General features: G+C 39.3%; 1 protein-coding gene across 3 annotated transcripts in view; it reads left to right on the forward strand.

Annotated features, from left to right (window-relative positions):
• The window catches only part of PTPDC1 (protein tyrosine phosphatase domain containing 1), a 74337-nt gene that overhangs the window by 14331 nt on the left and 41121 nt on the right, over positions 1–18885 (forward strand). For all 3 annotated transcript variants that reach the window (XM_024995721.2, XM_005210441.5, XM_024995722.2), the window contains one exon: positions 12379–12466. In XM_024995721.2, coding sequence (XP_024851489.1) covers positions 12379–12466 — 88 coding nt within the window. The remainder of the gene's footprint in view (positions 1–12378; positions 12467–18885) is intronic.

Below are 18885 nucleotides of genomic sequence, written 5' to 3' on the forward strand. Positions count from 1 at the left end.
ACATCAACATGAATCTGCCATAGGTATACATCTGTCCCCTCCCTCTTAAACCTCCCTCCATCTCTTTCCCCATCCTACCTCTCTCAGTTTTTACAGAGCCCCAGTTTGAGTTCCTTGAGTCATACAGCAAATTCCCATTGGCTATCTATTTTACATATGGTAATGTAAGTTTCCATGTTACTCTCTGTTGACATGTTGATGTTGGCAATTTTATCGCTGGTTCCTCTGCCTTTTCTAAATCCAGCTTGTACATCTGGACGTTCTTGATTCACATACTGTTGAAGCCTAGCTTGAAATATTTTGAGCATTACTTTGCTAGCATGTGAAATGAATGCAATCGTGTGCTAGTTTGAACATTATTTGGCATTGCCCTTCTTTGGGACCGAAATGAAAACTGACCTTTTCCAGTCCTGTAGCCACTGCTGAGTTTTCCAAATTTGCTGGCATATTGAGTGTAGCACTTTAACAGCATCATCATTTAGGATTTGAAATCTTTATAGATGCCCTATGATGTCAGTCATTTCAGCCTGAAGGATTCTTTTAGTATTTCTCATAGGGCAGATTTACTAGCAACAAATTCTCTCATATCTGTTTTTTTGGTCTTTGTTTTTAAATCTGGAGATGCCTTAATTTCTCCTTTATTTTTAAAGGAGAATTTAGCTGGATATATAATTCTTGGTTGACCATGTATTTCTTTTAGCACTTTGAAGATGGTCATCTCACTGTCTTTCATCTTTTCTGATAAGACATAACTATCTGTTAACTCTCTTCATGGTCATATTTTAGGCTACAACTTCCTCCACTCAGTTTTAGTTGCCTCTACTTGTGTCTGCTTTCTTTCTTCCCAAATCCATTGAAACCTCTTGCTTCTTGCTCCGTGAGCTTATCCTTTTTAAAATTTTTTCTCACCAGGATCTTAGGAGGAAGGGGAAACTAGTGTATAAATTCAATCCACTACTTAAACCAGATGTTCTCTGTATCTTGCTATAGAAGGTCTGATCTAAGCCTGTGATTTCCCAGGAGCTACACACCTGCCCTTGTTTTAAGTTATCCAAGCTTGTCACTCAAGTGTTTCAAATATGTTTCACAGAATAGTATTTTCTTTGAGAAGTAGTTCAGGAATGTAAAAGATGTAAAATCTTGTTATCCTTCTCAGTCTGTAAATAAATGGAGATAGTAAGGTGAATAGTAAACCCTGCTTCATCTACTATTTTAAGTTTTTCATGTTGAACTAGCTGCAATTTATTTTAAAAATTCTAAACAGTGTCACAGTATTTAAAGGTGGATGTAATTATATGACCACAGTGTTTATATACTTACTAAAAAGAATATTCAGATACTAAACATCTTTTGGTTAGGAATCCAAATTATGGTCTGCAAAATGATGTGGTATGCTGTTTTTTACTAAAAATAACTGATAAGGAGAATCTTTCTTGCTGATACCACCTGCATAGCAATGCCCTGATTCCAGGTAATGTGTTTGGTTTAAAATAGAATTTTGATAGGAACATTAATGGCCAAGTCTCACCCAGGAACATGAGTCTTTTTCTAGATCTGGTTGATGATGTAGAACTTCTTAACATATTTCAGGAGGTTGTGAAGACTGGGTTAGAAAAAAAAGAAAGTTTTATTTTTCTGGCAGCTAAATAGAACCCAGGAGACACACTTTCACAATAATCTATAGAATATGTGCTGCTAGGTGAATGCAGATTGCCTACCTAATGCATTGGTTCTCAAAGCATCAGGGTCATTGAAAACTAGTTAACAAGGCAGATTCTCAGCCCCACCCAGACCTACTGAGTGGAAATTCTCGAGGTGGGGCTGACTAGTCTGGATTTTTAGGAAAGCCCTCCAGTTGATTCTGATGAGTGTTGAATTAGGATTTGTTGACTTTTTTTTTTAATGAATTTAGAAGTATCTGTGGTAGTGGCACTCATGTGAAGATGGTTGAAACCTGTAGGAATAACCAGTCAGATGTGGTTGTTTGTGGGAAAAGAGTATGGAAACTTGTTTATGAAAACGAGTTTCACCTATTGTTAACATCTTACCTGTTTTATCATAGTATGTTTTGTGAACAGTCTGAACCAAACAGCATATTTCTTCAAATGATGAAATACTGAGAATGATACTGTACTGTTGTTTTTCTCTGATCTGTGATTAGTCTCCTGAGAGCTGGGGACCTTCCCTAAGGTGTATTTAAGGTGTGAGATCACAGAAGCCAGTGTGGTTCATAGCAAACTGCCAGACATAACGTATATTCAAAGCAGTCGTAAGTTATTTCCCTGAGGACTTATCTAGTTAGAAAGGCTGGAGGGATTTGAAAAAAAGAAAAGGTGTGTCTTAAATGTTGCCGGCCTGTTCTCCAGAGGTGATTTGAGGAGAAAGGGGATTTTATATAGTTCTAGGGTTTTTTGTTGTTGTTTTGTTGAGGATACAGACTCAGAGGTGGGATTCACAGTTGAGGACTTAGAGTTTAAAAGAAACATGGTTTTATTTTGTTTTACTACATAAGGAGTCATAAGGAGTGCATTAATTCTTTTAAGGACAAAATACTACATACTGTGGTATTAAGAATCTATTTTTTATAGCATCTGAGCCACTAGATAAATCTTGTCAGCCCTTCATGATGAGGGGATGTGAATAGAATGTGTAATTAGCATTAGGGAAAGCATCCTAAAGGGGAGAAAATTTGGGCTGAGGGTTGAATTTATTGTCATCGTGCATATTTGGCAAAAAAAAAAAAAAAAAGCTACACTCCTTAGTGAATTAGGAGGAACACAAATTTTTCAAGTTGCAAATTGAAAAGATGTTGGAAATGTCACTGTGATCAGGGAAGTTAAGATAGAATGCCATTTCTTGCATTTGTGTAGTGGTGCTATCGTTTATTTGATAGGCTCTTAGCAACAATCTTGAGATAAGTAAAGCATGATTACTCTTCTTCCTTTACAGATGAAAAAGCTGAGGTTCAGAGAGATTAAATGATGGTGGTGTGGTATATATTGGGTTGACCATAAAGTTCATTTGGGCTTTTCTATAAGATATTGTGAACAATATAGTTTGATATAGAAAGAATGATACAGAAGGTCCATATAATCAAAGCTATGGTTTTTCTAGTAGTCATGTACAGATGTGAGAGTTGGACCATAAAGAAGACTGAGTGTCAAACAATTGATGTTTTTGAACTGTAGTGTTGGACTCTTGAGAGTCAGTTGGACTGCAAGGAGATCAAACCAGTCAATCCTAAAGGAAATCAGTCCTGAATATTCATTGGAAGGATTGATGTTGAAGCTGAAGCTCCAATACTTTGACCACCTGCTGTAAAGAACTGACTCACTGGAAAAGACCCTGATGGAAAGGTGGAAGGCAAGAGGAGAGGGCAACAGCAGAGGACGAGATGGTTAGATTGTATCACCGACTCAGTGAACATGAATTTGAGCAAGCTGTGGGAGATAGTAAAGGACAGGGTGCTACATTCCATGGGGTCTCAAAAAGTCGGACATGACTTAGCAACTGAATAGCAAACAACACTGCAAATGATTGAACTCTTTGGCCAACCCAATATTTATTCAACAAATTTTTGAGCATCTACTACATAAAAGGCCCTTTTCTGGGCTTTTAAGACACAGTAGTTGACAAAGCAGACAAAAATCTATGACTTCATTGGGTAGAGAAAGGCAGATGGTAAATGGGATAAATAAGTAAATTAGGTAATGTGCTTAGATATATTTTCTTCACAAGTCCTGAGGAGAAAAACGGAACAGGGAAAGAGAGCTGGTTTAAAATGTGAATAGGGTGACTAGAAGGGTTTTGAAGAGGACGGTGACACGATCCATCTGAAGTTAAGATCATTCTGGCTTCTGTGTTGAAAACAGACTGTATTATCAATCAGGTATGGAATTAGATCTGTGTACTGGCTCTCAGGTAATCTTTATAACTTCTAGAGAGCAGATAGTCTCAGAGCTGTTAGTAAGTGTGCTTAAGATCACAAAGCCAGTAAGTGCCAACAACTCTATTGAAAATATGTTTAGATTTTGTAACATTATGTTTAGCTCTTTTCTGTTTCTGTTGGAAGTGGGGAACATAAAATATGTAAAAGGGCTGTGTTGTTGATACTTGTCTTTGGTATAGCAGCGAATGAAGATTTGGAAGGAAGAATTGACAGATTGTCTGCACAGAGCAAGACAAATTTGAAAATACTACTGTGGAAAGGAGCTCTGAAGAGTTTCTTGAAAGGGAAGCAATTATAAATGGTGCAGAATCCAGTGTAGTTAAGTTCCAATGCATAGTGTAGCAGACTAAGGTCTGTCTTTATTGTTGAAAAGCTGTATGTATAGTGGTTAAGAGCACAAACTCTGGAGCTGAACTATGTAAATTCAAATCCCAGCTCAAATCCCAGTTCAGATAATAGCTATGACTTCAGACAAATTGTTTGACTTGACTTTGCCTTAGTTTCCTATCTGTAAAATAGAAATAATGTACAGACTAAACATGTTCTTGCCGTATAATCCAGCAGTCATGCTCCTTGATGTTTACCCAAAGGAGCTGAAAAACCTTTGTCCACACAAAAACCTGTACACAGATGTTTATAGCCACTATATTCATAAGTACCAAAACTCAGAAACAACCAAGTTGTTCTTCAGTAGGTGAGTGAATAAACTATGGTACATATAGAGAATGGAATATTATTCAGTACTAAAAAGAAATGCACTTTCAAGCCATGAAGACATGGAAGATGTTAATTGTATATTAGTAAGTGAAAGCCAATCTGAAAAGGCTACATAATGTATGATTTCAACTATATTGCATTCTGGAAAAGCCAAAGTATGGAGACAGTGAACAGATTAATTATTACTGGGATGGGGTGTAGAGCGTAACTAAGTGGAGCATAGAGGATTTTTAGGGCAGACACAGTACTGTGTATGATACTATAATGGATACATATCATGATTCTTTGCAACCCCATTGACTGTAGCCCACACAGTCATCTGTCCATGGAATTCTCCAGGCAAGAATACTGGAATGGTTGCCTTTTCCTACTCCAGGGGCTCTGTCCAGCCTAGGGATCAAATCCAGGTTCCTGGTGTCTCTTGCGTTGGCAGGTGGGTTCTTTACCACTAGCACCACCTGGGAAACCTATGCATGTCATACATCTGTCCAGTTCCATAGAGTGTCCAGTGCCAAGAGTGAATCCTAAGGTAAACTATTGACTCTGGGTGATTATGACGTATCAGTGTAGGTTCTTCTATTATAACACATGTACCACTTTGGTGGGAGGGTGTTGATAATGAGAGGCTGGGCATGTGGGAAATAGGGCAGGGGTTTAGGGGAAAATCTCTGTACCTTCTACTCAGTTTTGCTATGTATCTAAAACTGCTCTAAAAATAAAATAATTTTTTAAAATGGAAATAATGGTGATACTCATCTAATAATATTGTCATGGATATTATGAGTTGAGATATATAAAGCATTTGGAACAGGGCTTGGCATTAAGTAAGTGTATGTGTTATTATTCATGAACATAAAAATATATAGGTTACATAGGTTCACTCATAGACTTAGGCTTGCATCTGTTTTTCCCCATACAAACTTAAATTTTTTAGCCACAGAAGCTTTTATCATGATTGCTGTATAGAATCTAATCATTTTGATTGAATTTCTTTAAGTGTGGCAGAAAGCCTCTTACCAGAATGAGCTGGAGTGTAAGTTGATGATAGAAATTGTTAGACCAAATTTAATAAATCATTTTGAGGATGGGCCAAAGAATCTGCATTTTCCATAAGCACTCAAGGTGATTCTGATGCACGTTGGAGTGCTAGTGCTTTGAGAGTCTAGGAAGAATATACCATACTTCTAATATCTCAGGCACTTATTAATACAATCCCTGCAAATTCTCTCCCAAAAATACATGTATAAATTTTGGCAGATCACTATGTATCTGGAAGATGGAAGAGAAAGTAGTGATGGGAATACCAGACCACCTGACCTGCCTCTTGAGAAACCTATATGCAAGTCAGGAAGCAACAGTTAGAACTGGACATGAACAACAGGCTGGTTCCAAATGGGAAAAGGAGTACATCAAGGCTGTATATTGTCACCTTGCTTATTTAACTTATATGCAGTGTACATCATGAGAAACGCTGGGCTGGAAGAAGCACAAGCTGGAATTAAGATTGCCCAGAGAAATATCAATAACCTCAGATATGCAGATGACACCACCCTTATGGCAGAAAGTGAAGAGGAACTCAAAAGCCTCTTGATGAAAGAAGAGAGTGAAAAAGTTGGCTTAAAGCTCAACATTCAGAAAACGAAGATCATGGCATCTGGTCCCATCACTTCATGGGAAATAGATGGGGAAACAGTGTCAGACTTTATTTTTGGGGGCTCCAAAATAACTGCAGGTGGTGATTGCAGCCATGAAATTGAAAGATGCTTACTCCTTGGAAGCAAAGTTATGACCAACCTAGATAGCATATTCAAAAGCAGAGACATTACTTTGTCAACAAAGGTCCGTCTAGTCAAGGCTATGGTTTTTCCAGTGGTCATGTATGGATGGATGTGAGAGTTGGACTGTGAAGAAAGCTGAGCGCCGAAGAATTGATGCTTTTGAACTGTGGTGTTGGAGAAGACTCTTGAGAGTCCCTTGGACTGCAAGGAGATCCAACCAGTCCATCCTAAAGGAGACCATTCCTGGGTATTCATTGGAAGGACTGATGCTGAGGCTGAAACTCCAATACTTTGGCCACCTCATGCGAAGAGTTGACTCATTGGAAAAGACCCTGCTGCTGAGAGGGATTGGGGACAGGAGGAGAAGGGGATGACAGAGGATGAGATGGCTGGATGGCATCACTGACTCGATGGACATGAGTTTGGGTAAACTCCGGGAGTTGGTGATGGACAGGGAGGCCTGGTGTGCTGCGATTCATGGGGTCGCAAAGAGTTGGACATGACTGAGCAACTGAACTGAAGTGAACTGAACTGATGGAGGGTCAGTGCACAAATGAGCACTTTAGCAGAGTTCTCCTGGATTTGAGTTATTTGAAGAGAGCCAAGGGGGATTTCTGCTTCCAACCAAGATGAAATAACAAGAAACCAGAATCACCACCCTGCCTGAAATAACTATAAAACTAGACAAAATATGTAAAAATGGTTTTGGACATTGAAAAACAGGCAGCTTGGAATCATGATCTTTGAGAGAGGACAAGCAAACATGGTGAGCTTCAGGTTGCACCAGCTGCCTCCCTGGAAGCAGTTTGCATGCTGCAGTATGGGGAGTACCTAAACAGAGTCTTCTTAGAGATGTGTAGAGAGCCAGGATGGCTAGAAGTTGCAATGTAGTATGTTGGAGAGAAGGGAGTAGCATGAAGAGAGGCTATAGAAACATGTGGAGGACCCTCAAGTTTTTGCTGGCCTAGAGTATTTGGCTGAGTACTGATCTGCACAGACTACCCAAGACTAGGGAGAGATACAGGAAGAAGTAGACAGAACAGTTCCAGGGCATTCATGGGGCTGGAAATAGTTCATGTTCCCACCAGTCAGAGAAGAAAAGCCTCATGATACCCAGAGCATCAGGTGGAAGCCTTACAAAGTTGTGGCCTTAAGCAATGGGCTAAATTAGCCTAAAATGAAGGCAGTTGTGGAGCTGCCGTACTAATTTCAGATAACTAGTCTAATGAGGCAGGAAAAAGTGAGTAATTGAGACCTATTGAATAAGTAATGAGGATTTCCTTGTGGAGAAAGAAGGATTAAGTTAAAACAGGATAAAAGTATGACTGGTTGTTCAAGCAAACAGGAAAGCTGTTTAGTTTGTAAACCAGTGGAACTGAGTTTAAACAGTACTAGAGCTACTAGTACTTGAGCTACTAGAGTTTAGATGAAGGCACGTGATCAACAACTGCACGAAGAATGAAAGGGAATCTGCACTGAATACTTTTGATAGCCCTACAGATACAAATGGGCTTCCTAGGTGGCGCTAGTGGTAAAGAACCCGCCTGCCCATACAGGAGACATAAGAGATGCAGGTTCAATCCCTGGGTGGGATCAAGCCTCTGGAGAATGAAATGGCAAGCCACTCCAGTGTTCTTGTCTGGAGAATAGGGTTGCAAAGACTTGCAACTAAAGTGACTTACCATGAATGCATGCACACACAATACATGTATATAATATCTAACACACAAAATAATTATTTTGTATTTTGTCTTGCATATTAGAATAAGCCTATAGACAAGGCATGGAAGACAAGGCATGGAAAACTTGATTACAGGTATTTTTTGTTGTTCAATTGCTAAATCATGTCTGACTCTCTTGCAATCCCATGGACTGTAGCCTGCTAGGCTCCTCTGACCATGGAATTTTACATGCAAGAATACTGGAATGAGTTGTCATTTCCTTCTCCAGGGGTTCTTCCTGACTCAGGAATCAAAGCTGCAATCTCCTGCATTGGCAGGTGAATTCTTTACTGCTGACCCCCTAGGAATGCCCAATTGCAGATATAGCTAAAGTATAAAAATTAAAAATCATTTAAAAAATGATATAGGTCCCCTCCACTTCCAAGTTCTTCTACCTATATCATTTTTTCAATTACTTTTAATTTTTAAGCTTTAGCTAGATCTTAACTAGCTAAAGCTTAAAATTAAAAATTGTTTTTTTTTAAAAGGAAATGAAATAGCAGAACTTGGAAGTGGAGAGGAAAGGTGAAATGGAATAGTACAGATAAAATTACTTTTCTTATTTTACAAGGTAAGAATCAAGATACTGTTTAAAGTTGATAGAATAAAATATGGTTAAACGATGTTACTTAAAATTACAAAGATAATCAGAAGAATTAAAAATGTTTTGGTATGTTTGGTGGAGAAAGATTTGGCATGGTGGAGGTAGGTAGAGTAAATGAGCCAGTTTTCTTGTTTTGGTGAATCATTTTAAAGATGATAAAATAATAACCAGAAGTATACATGTAGTCATTTCCCCTGGAAGAACTAAACCCAGTGTTTACATTTTTTACCTCTGGGGAGTAAAAGTTGGGATGGGAGATAAGAATGGAGACTTTTCATTCTGTACCATTTATTTCTTTGTAAACTTTTATATATGCTTAATTATCTGTGTTTGAAGGTCCACTTTTTAACCTCAAAATGTATTGCAAATCATTTTTAGCCTTTTTTTAAAAAAGTGTCTTGATGTGTCTTGGGACTTCTGAAAACACTAATGTGATAGTAAACCACATACACTGTGCAGACAGGGGAGCTGATTGTTTTTGTTTTAATTTTTGATGATTACAGCCCATCTGAGGGTTAGATCTCAGCTCTGGGTACTAGGATATGAATAACTATAGAATTTAAATAGAAAGGGCATCCATGTCTATGAGGTCTAAAACCATTACGTATGAAAAATGTGGAGGAGAAGATCTGCGGGTGGATAGTCTGGGAAGATGTAATGCGAGAGTACATGATCGCTAGCCAGCTTTAGATATGTGGAACAAAGGGTTTATTATTCTGTGTGGTCTCAGAGCAGATATTTACAGAGTAGCCACATAAAAAGAGTTTTCTACTAGAATTATGTGATGATGTCACTGTTAATTTTCAAAGACATTGTGGAGAGAATGCTCATATGGGTTAGGATTCTAATAGAGGACTTCTGAGGTTCCTCACAAATTTGAGTTTCTGAGGGCCAAGTTGAGAAGAAAGTTTTAATATAGTCCACAATCTTATTTGTACTTTTTACTACCCAAAGGGATAAGATTAATTCAACACTATTTAAAGCCATTTTGGGGGTTGTTTCTTTGGCCACTCTGTGCAGCATGCTGCTGCTAAGTCACTTCAGTCGTGTCCGACTCTGTGCGACCCCATAGATGGCAGCCCACCAGGCTCCCCCGTCCCTGGGATTCTCCAGGCAAGAACACTGGAGTGGGTTGCCATTTCCTTCTCCAATGCATGAAAGTGAAGTCGCTCAGTCGTATCCAACTCTTAGCGACATGGGATCTTAATTTCCAGACCAGGGATCAAACCCCTTCCCCTACATTGAAAGTGTGGAGTCTTAACCACTGGACCACCAGGGAAGTTCCTAAAGTGATGTTTTCAATGGGTTTTAGGTGTTAGATCCATGAAAGTCATCTAATATGCCATTTCACCTCAAGAGATATGTATGCAGTGAATGTGTCCCTTACATCAGAGAAGAGCAAGTCATGGCTTCTCCTTTTGAGACCCCATGGTGTGCAGGGGAGCCAGTCCAGTAGTCACATTTTATTACATCACAGCTGAAGAGCTTAGGGTGGCTTCAGGAAAGACTTAACAGAAAAAGTGACAGGGAGGTCTGTCTTGTCACCACATGCTGGATCACCTGGGACATGCTTCATAACTCCTCATCTACCGAACAACAATTCTGACTGCTCTAAAAATCCCATGGTTCTAAAATGGTGATAATTGTTTTTTGGGGGTCAAAATATGTTTTAAAGGTCCAGAATTTTAAAAAGTAATATGGTAAAAATATTGTAAATCTGATCTTAGTGGGTATTCTTTTAAATTAAATTTTTGCTAATGAGTTTCCTGGAACAACTTGTTCCATTAGTCCATTGACTTCTTGTCTTTGTCTAATATTTGTTTGAAATATTATGTACATTATAAATTTCATATTAGTATGATACCAGATTTGTGATATGAATATTGCAGGAATTTCTTTTATCTTTCATGGTAGAGTACATCTATGATTTTAATTTCTGTATTTCTTTTGAAGGGAGACCGTTTCATCAAGTAGGACTTGAAAATTTTATACCTATTGAACATATAAAACTTGATTTTAGAAATAAAATTTTAATGAATTTGAAATTGTCAGAGGGTCACTGAAATTTGTGAAGTGTTTTTTTTTTTTTCCACAAAAATAAATGCTCCAAGGAAAATATTAAGACTGTATTTAATTACCACCTGGGGCTTCCCTGGTGGCTCAGACGGTAAAGCGTCTGCCTACAATGCGGGAGACCCGGGTTCAATCCCTGGGTCAGGAAGATCCCCTGGAGAAGGAAATGGTAACCCACTCCAGTATTCATGCCTGGAAAATCCCATGGACTGAGGAGCCTGGTAGGCTATAATCCATGGGGTCGCAAAGAGTTGGACACGACTGAGTGACTTCTGTGTGTGTGTGTGTTAATTACCACTTAGTTTATTGGTGCCAAAATTTTCAACAGATTTTTAAAGCATTTTTTAAAAATTAACAATCACATAAAAATTAGTCTTTGATCCCCTAGTCATTGATGCTCAAACAATAAACATGGCTTTTCAAAGAAAAATATTAAGATCGTTATTTAGGAAAAAAAATTTAATACTGTATGTGACTTTCTGCTGTATCGCCATTAACTCTCCCCTTCTAAAAATTCCAAGTTTCTAATCATGGCTTTCTGGTGACCAGCCCCCATCCAGGAGCCATCCAGTAGCCCACCTAGAGTTAAGAGTTACCCCATTAGAACTAGAACAAAGAGTCTCCTAGAGTCCTTATCACTTAGGAATTTACAGGTGTCTAGTTGCTCTGTGTCAGGAACCAGGGAGCAGAAATCAATATGTGTTTTGTTTATTTCACAATCTGACACATAATAGGGGCTTCAGAAAAGTGACGATTTTTGCTTTTTGACACGTTAAAAGATTTACTTAACTTTCCTCAGTGGAAACCATAGCAACACAATGGTTACTTAGCCATATAATTTACCATGAGATAGATGAATACTGTTAACTGTAAAGTCATAAATTCAGTAACTCTCACTGAATTGAATTAGTAAAGAAGGAGGGATTCTGTTTAATTGCATAGTGTACCATCCTGTCCACAATAAATGTTACCCCTTGAGCCTAGTTCAAGTACAAATTCCTTTTTTAAGCATTACACCTGCCCTCAAATTGGGCAGCCCTCTTGCTTGTCCCAGACTGCCTTGTGACACTTAGCACGTTAGCATTATTTGTGTCTACATCTTATCTTCCCAACAGTCTATAAATGTACAGGAAGAGTAGGTCTTATTTTTTTCTATCATTTCCTTACAGTCTAGCACAGCACTGTCCAGTAGAATATTATATGAGCTACATATTCAAATTTGGATTCTCCAGTAACAACAAAAAGAATCAGAAAAATAATTTTAATAATTTATTTAACCTAATATATTTTAAAATATTTAAATGTAAAATCAGTATAAAAAATTAAATATTTTACATTTTTTGTGCCATTCTCCAAAATCTTATAGTTTATATCTATAGCATATCTCAGATCTATACTAGCCACATTTTAAATGCTCAGTAACCACTTAGCTAATGACTGCTGTATTAGACAGTAGAAGACTAGCACATTTTAGGTGATTAGCAAATAAATATTCCATAGGCAAAACTTCAAAAAGTAATCTTTTCTCTCCAACAGACTACCATGGCTGCAGGAGCCTTGCCTCAAAATGAACAACCATATTCTACATTGGTGAATAACAGTGGATATGCTGCAAACATGAAAGGTAATAGTTCTTTTTTTTTCCTTATTAATTTATACTTTATTTTATTTTTTCTTAAATTTATTTTTTAATTGGAGGAAAATTGCTTTATAATCTTGTGTTGGTTTCTGCCATACAACAACTTGAATAAGCCATAATTATACATAAATCGGAGAAGGCAGTGGCACCCCACTCCAGTACTCTTGCCTGGAAAATCCCATGGGTGGAGGAGCCTGGTAGGCTGCAGACCATGGGGTCTCGAAGAGTCGGACACGACTGAGCGACTTCACTTTCATTTTTCCCTTTCATGCATTGGAGAAGGAAATGGCAACCCACTCCAGTGTTCTTGCCTGGAGAATCCCAGGGACGGGGGAGCCTGGTGGGCTGCCGTCTATGGGGTCGCATAGAGTCGGACACGACTGATGTGACTTAGCAGCAGCAGCAGCAGCAGCATACATATATCACCTCCCTTTTGAGCCCCCTCCCCCCCATCCCACCCTACCAGGTCATCACAGAGCACTGGGCTGGGCTCTCTGTGTTCTATAGCAACTTCCACCAGCTATGTGTTTTACCCATGATACTGTATATATGTCAATGCTACTGTCTCCATTCGTCCCACCCTCTTCTTCCCCACTATCTCCACAAGTCCATTCTCTACATCTGTGTCTCCATTACTCCCATGCAGATAGGTTCATCAGTATCATTTTTCTAAATTCTGTATATATACATTTACTGTATGATATGTACTGACTTACTTCACTCTGTATAACAAGCTCTAAGTTCATCTACCTCACTACCACTAACTCAAATTCATGACCCTATGGACTATATATATAGTCCATGGAATTCTCCAGGCCAGAATACTGGAGTGGGTAGCCGTTCCCAACTCCAGGGGATCTTCCCAACCCAGGGATTGAACCCAGGTCTCATACATTGCAGGCAGATTCTTTACCAGCTGAGCTGCCAGGGAAGCTCATTTATTTTTATGGCTTAATAATCCATTGTATATATGTACATCTTCTTTATCCATTCATCTGTTGATGGACATCTAGGTTCCTTCTGTGTCCTGGCTATTGTAAGTAGTGTTGCAATGAACACTGGGTTATGTGTGTCTTTTTGAATTGTGGTTTTATCAGGGTATATCCCCAGTAGTGGGAGTGCTGCGTTATATGGTAGATTTATTCCTAGCTTCTTAAGAAATCTCCATAATGGCTGTATCAGTTTACTTTTCCACCAGCTTTGCAGGAGGGTTCCCTTTTCTGCATATCCTCTCTAACATTTAAGGTTTGTAGACTTTTTGATAATGACCATTCTGATTGGTTTTTGCCAAGAGAATGCACTGGTCATAGCAAACACCCTCTTCCAACAACGCAAGAGAAGACTACACATGGACATCACCAGATGGACAATACTGAAATCAGATTGATTCTATTATTTTCAGCCAAAGTTTCAGAAGCTCTATACAGTCAGCAAAAACAAGACCTGGAGCTGAGTGTGGCTCAGATCTTGAACTTCTTATTGCCAGATTCAGACCTAAATTGAAGAAAGAAGGTAAAACCACTAGACCATTCACATATGACCTAAATCAAATTCCTTACGATTATACAGTGGAAGTGACAAATAGATTCAAGGGATTAGATCTGTTAGGCAGAGTGCCTGAAGAACTATCGACGGAGGTTCGTGACATTGTACAGGAGGCAGTGATCAAGACCATCCCCAGGAAAAAGAAATGGGCAGTGGTTGTCTGAGGAGGCATTATAAATAGCTGAGAAAAGAAGAGAAGCAAAAGGCAAAGGAGAAAAGGAAAGATATACCCATTTGCATTACTTTGTCAAGAAAGGTCTATGTAGTCAAGGCTGTGTTTTTACAGTGGTCATGTATGGATGTGAGAGTTGGACTATAAAGAAAGCTGAGTGCTGAAGAACTGATGCTTTGAACTGTGGTGTTGGAGAAGACTTTTGAGAGTCCCTTGGACTGCAAGGAGATCCAACCAGTCCATCCTAAAGGAGATCAGTCCTGGGTGTCCATTGGAAGGACTGATGTTGAAGCTGAAACTCCAATACTTTGGCCACCTGATGTCATGAGCTGACTCATTTGAAAAGACCCTGATGCTGGGAAAGATTGAGGGCAGGAGGAGAAGGGGATGACAGAGGATGAGATGGTTGGATGGTGTCACCGACTCAATGGACATGGGTTTGGGTGGCCTCTGGGAGTTGGTGATGGACAGGGAGGCCTGGTGTGCTGCACTTCATGGGGTTGCAAAGAGTCAGACACAACTGAGCAACTGAACTGAACTGAACTGAATGCAGAGTTCCAAAGAATAGCAAGGAGAGATAGAAAGATTTCTTCAGTGATCAATGCAAAGAAATAGAGGAAAGCAATAGAATGGGAAAGACTAGAGATCTCTTCAAGAAATTAGAGATACCAAGGGAACATTTCATGCAAAGATGGGCTCAATAAAGGACAGAAATGGTATGGACCTAACAGAAGCAGAAGATATGAAGAAGAAGTGGCAGGAATACACAGAGAAAGTATACAAAAAAGGTCTTCCTGACCCAGATAATCATGATAGTGTGATCATTCACCTAGAGCCAGACATGCTGGAATGTGAAGTCAAATGGGCCTTAGGAAGCATCACTACAAACAAAGCTAGTGGAGGTAATTGAATTCCAGTTGAAGTATTTCAAATCCTAAAAGATGATTCTGTGAAAGTACTGCATTCAATATGCCAGCAAATTTGGAAAACTCAGCAGTGGCCACAGGACTGGAAAAGGTCAGTTTTCATTCCAATCCCTAAGACGGACAATGCCAAAGAATGCTCAAACTACCACACAGTTGCACTCATCTCACATGCTAGTAAAGTAATGTTCAAAATTCTCTAAGCCAGGTTTCAACAATGTGTGAACTGCAAACTTCCATATGTTCAAGCTGGATTTAGAAAAGGCAGAGGAACCAGAGATTAAATTTCCAACATCCGTTGGATCATCAAAGAAGCAAGAGAGTTCCAGAAAAACATCTATTTCTGCTTTATTGACTATGCCAAAGCCTTTGACTGTGTGGATCACAACAAACTCTGGAAAATCCTGAAAGAGATGGGAATACCAGACCACCTGACCTGCCTCTTGAGAAACCTATATGTAGGCCAGGAAGCAACAGTTAGGACTGGACATGGAACAACAGCCCAGTTCCAAATAGGGAAAGGAGTACGTCAAGGCTGTATATTGTCACCCTGCTTATTTAACTTATATGTAGAGTATATCATGAGAAATGCTGGGCTGGATGAAGCACAATCTGGAATCAAGATTGCCGGGAGAACTATCAATAACCTCAGATATGTAGATGACACCACCCTTATGGCAGAAAGTGAAGAAGAACTAAAAAGCCTCTTGATGAAAGTGAAAGAGGAGAGTGAAAAAGTTGGCTTATAGCTCAACATTCAGAAAACTAAGATCATGGCATCCAGCCCCATCACTTCATGGTAAATAGATGGGGACACAATGGAAACCGTGAGAGACTTTATTTTTTGGGGCTCCAAAATTACTGCAGATGGTGATTGCAGCCCTGAAATTAAAAGATGCTTGCTCCTTGGAAGAAAAGTTATAAGCAACCTAGACAACATATTAAAAAGTAGAGACATTACTTTGCCAAACAAGGTCCATCTAATCAAGGCTATGGTTTTTCCAGTAGTCATGTGTGGATGTGAGAGTTGGCTTTAAAGAAAGCTGAGCAACAAAGAATTGATGCTTTTGAACTGTGGTGTTGGAGAAGACTCTTGAGAGTCCCTTGGACTGCAAGGAGATCCAACCAGTCCATCCTAACAGAAATCAGTCCTGAATATTCATTGGAAGGACTGATGTTGAAGCTGAAACTCCAATACTTTGGCCACCTGATGTGAAGAACTGACTCATTTGAAAAGACCCTGATGCTGGGAAAGATTGAGGGCAGGAGGAGAAGGGGATGACAGAGAATGAGATGGTTGGATGGCGTCACTGACTCATTGGACATGAGTTTGAGTAAGCTCTGGGAGTTGGTGATGGACAGGGAGGCCTGGTGTGCAGCAGTCCATGGGGTCGCAAAGAGTCGGACGTGACTGAGCGACTGAACTGAAGTGATTCTGACTGGTATTAGATGATACCTCACTGTAGTTTTGCTTTACATTTCTCTAATAATAAGCCATTTTGAGCATCTTTCATGTGTTTATCGGAGAAGGCAACGGCACCCCACTCCAATACTTTTACCTAGAAAATCCCATGGACGGAGGAGCCTGGTAGGCTGCAGTCCATGGGGTTGCGAAGAGTCGGACACAACTGAGCAACTTCACTTTCACTTTTCACTTTCATGCATTGGAGGAGGAAATGGCAACCCACTCCAGTGTTCTTGCCTGGAGAATCCCAGGGACGGGGAAGCCTGGTGGGCTGCCGTCTATGGGGTCGCACAGAATCGGACACGACTGAAGTGACTTAGCAGCAGCAGCATGTGTTTATAGGCCATCCGTATGTCTTCTTTGGAGAAATACCTGTTTAGGTCTTCTGCCCATTTTTTGTTTAGGTTGTTTATTTTTCTGATATTGAGCTGTCATGAGCTGCTTATATGTCTTAGAAATTAATCCTTTATCAGTTGCTTCATTTGCAGTTATTTTCCCATTCTACATGTTGTCTTTTCATCATTTTTGTAGTTTCGCTTGCTGAGTGAGTGCTTGATTATTTAGAAGTGTTTTGTTTAGCCTCTATTTGTTTGTGTTTTTTACACCTTTTTTTTCCTTGTAATTGATATCTAATCTTATACCCTTATGTAAGTGTTGTTACCATTGATGTGGGGATTTAAAGTCCCTTAGTATTTCTGTGATACTGTAAATTTCTTCCTTTATGTATATTCATATTTGCTTTATGTATTTAGGTGCTCCTATGTTGAGTACATATATTTACAATTTGTAAATCTTCTTCTTCGTTTGTTCCCTGGATCATTGTGTGCTTTGTTGTAACAGTATAAGTATTGCTACTCCAGCTTTCTTTTGATTTCCATTTTCCTGAAATAACTTTTCCTGTCCCATTTTAGTCTGTACGTGTCTCTAGATCTCAAGTGAGTCTCTTGTAGGCATCATATTTATGGAACTTGTTTTTGTTTCCACTCAGGGACTCAGTGTCTTTTGCTTGGAGCATTCAGTCAGTTTACATTTAACTTTTAAATTAAAAGTTAGCTTTTAGCTTTTGCTTGTCTGTAAAACTCTTGATTTCTACATCAAATCTGAACAAGAGCCTTGCTGAGCATTCTTGGTTGTAGGTTTTTCCCTTTCATCACATTAAGTACTTCCTGCCACTCCTTTTTGGCCTGCAGAATTTCTGCTAAAAAATCAGCTGATAAACTTATGAGAGTTCCTTTGTATATAACTTGTTGCTTTTTCCTTGCTACTTTTAATATTCTCTCTTTAACTTGTGTCATTTTGATTGCAAGATGTCTTGCTTGGTGTTTTCCTCTGGAATAATCCTGGTGGGACTCTGCACTTCTTAGACTTGAGTGAATGTTTTCCTTTCCCAGGTTAGGAAAGTTTTCAGCTATTATATCTTCAGGTATCGTCTCAGGCCTTTTCTCTCTCTGTCTTCTTCTGGGACCTCTATAATGCAAATATCATTGCACTTGATGTTGTCTCAGAGATCTCTTTAATTGCCCTCTTTTCTTTTTATTCTTTTTTCTGTTCAGAGTCAGTGATTTCCACCATTTGTCTTCTAGCTTGCTGATCCATTCCTCTGTATCATTTAGTCTGCTATTAAATTCTTTTAGTGTACGTTTCAACTACTACATTCTTTAACTGTGTTTGGTCACTCTTTATATTTTTTAAGACTTTGTTTAAAAACTTCTGACTTATCACTCTGTGCATACATTCTTCTCCCAAGTTCTTCCATCATCTTTAGGATTGTTCCTCTGAACTATTTCTTGAGTAGATTGACTGTCTCCACTTTACTTAGTTTTTCTTCTGGAGTTTTATCTTGTTCCTTCATCTGGAACATTTTCCTTTGCCATCTCACTTTGTGTAAGTTGTTATTTGTATTTTCATGTATGTGGTAAGTTAGTTACGTTTCTTGACCTGTGAGAAGTGGCCTGTGGGAGATGTCCTATGTGTCTCAGCAGTACATTTGTCTCTTGTCATCTAAGCTAGATGCTCTAGGGTTTCTCCCTGAGATGGGTGTGTGGGTTCTTCTGTTATGGGGGCTATATGTACAGTCTTGTAGGCTTTATTGGCCCCTAGCCCATTTGGCTTTCAGACCCCGCATTGTCCAAATGCTACTGGTTGCTGTTTAGCAAGACAGCACAAGGTCTGGTCACAAGGCAGCTGGCTACAGAACCCTAGGGAGCCTCATGGCTAGTGCTGGCTCACTGGTGGCAGAAACCAGGTCCCGAAGACTCCAGGGCTGTTGCTTGGCCACTGGTTGTTAAAGCCAGATCCT

The sequence above is a fragment of the Bos taurus genome, chromosome 8 (assembly GCF_002263795.3).
Source record: "Bos taurus isolate L1 Dominette 01449 registration number 42190680 breed Hereford chromosome 8, ARS-UCD2.0, whole genome shotgun sequence".
NCBI classification, from domain to species: Eukaryota; Metazoa; Chordata; class Mammalia; order Artiodactyla; family Bovidae; genus Bos; species Bos taurus.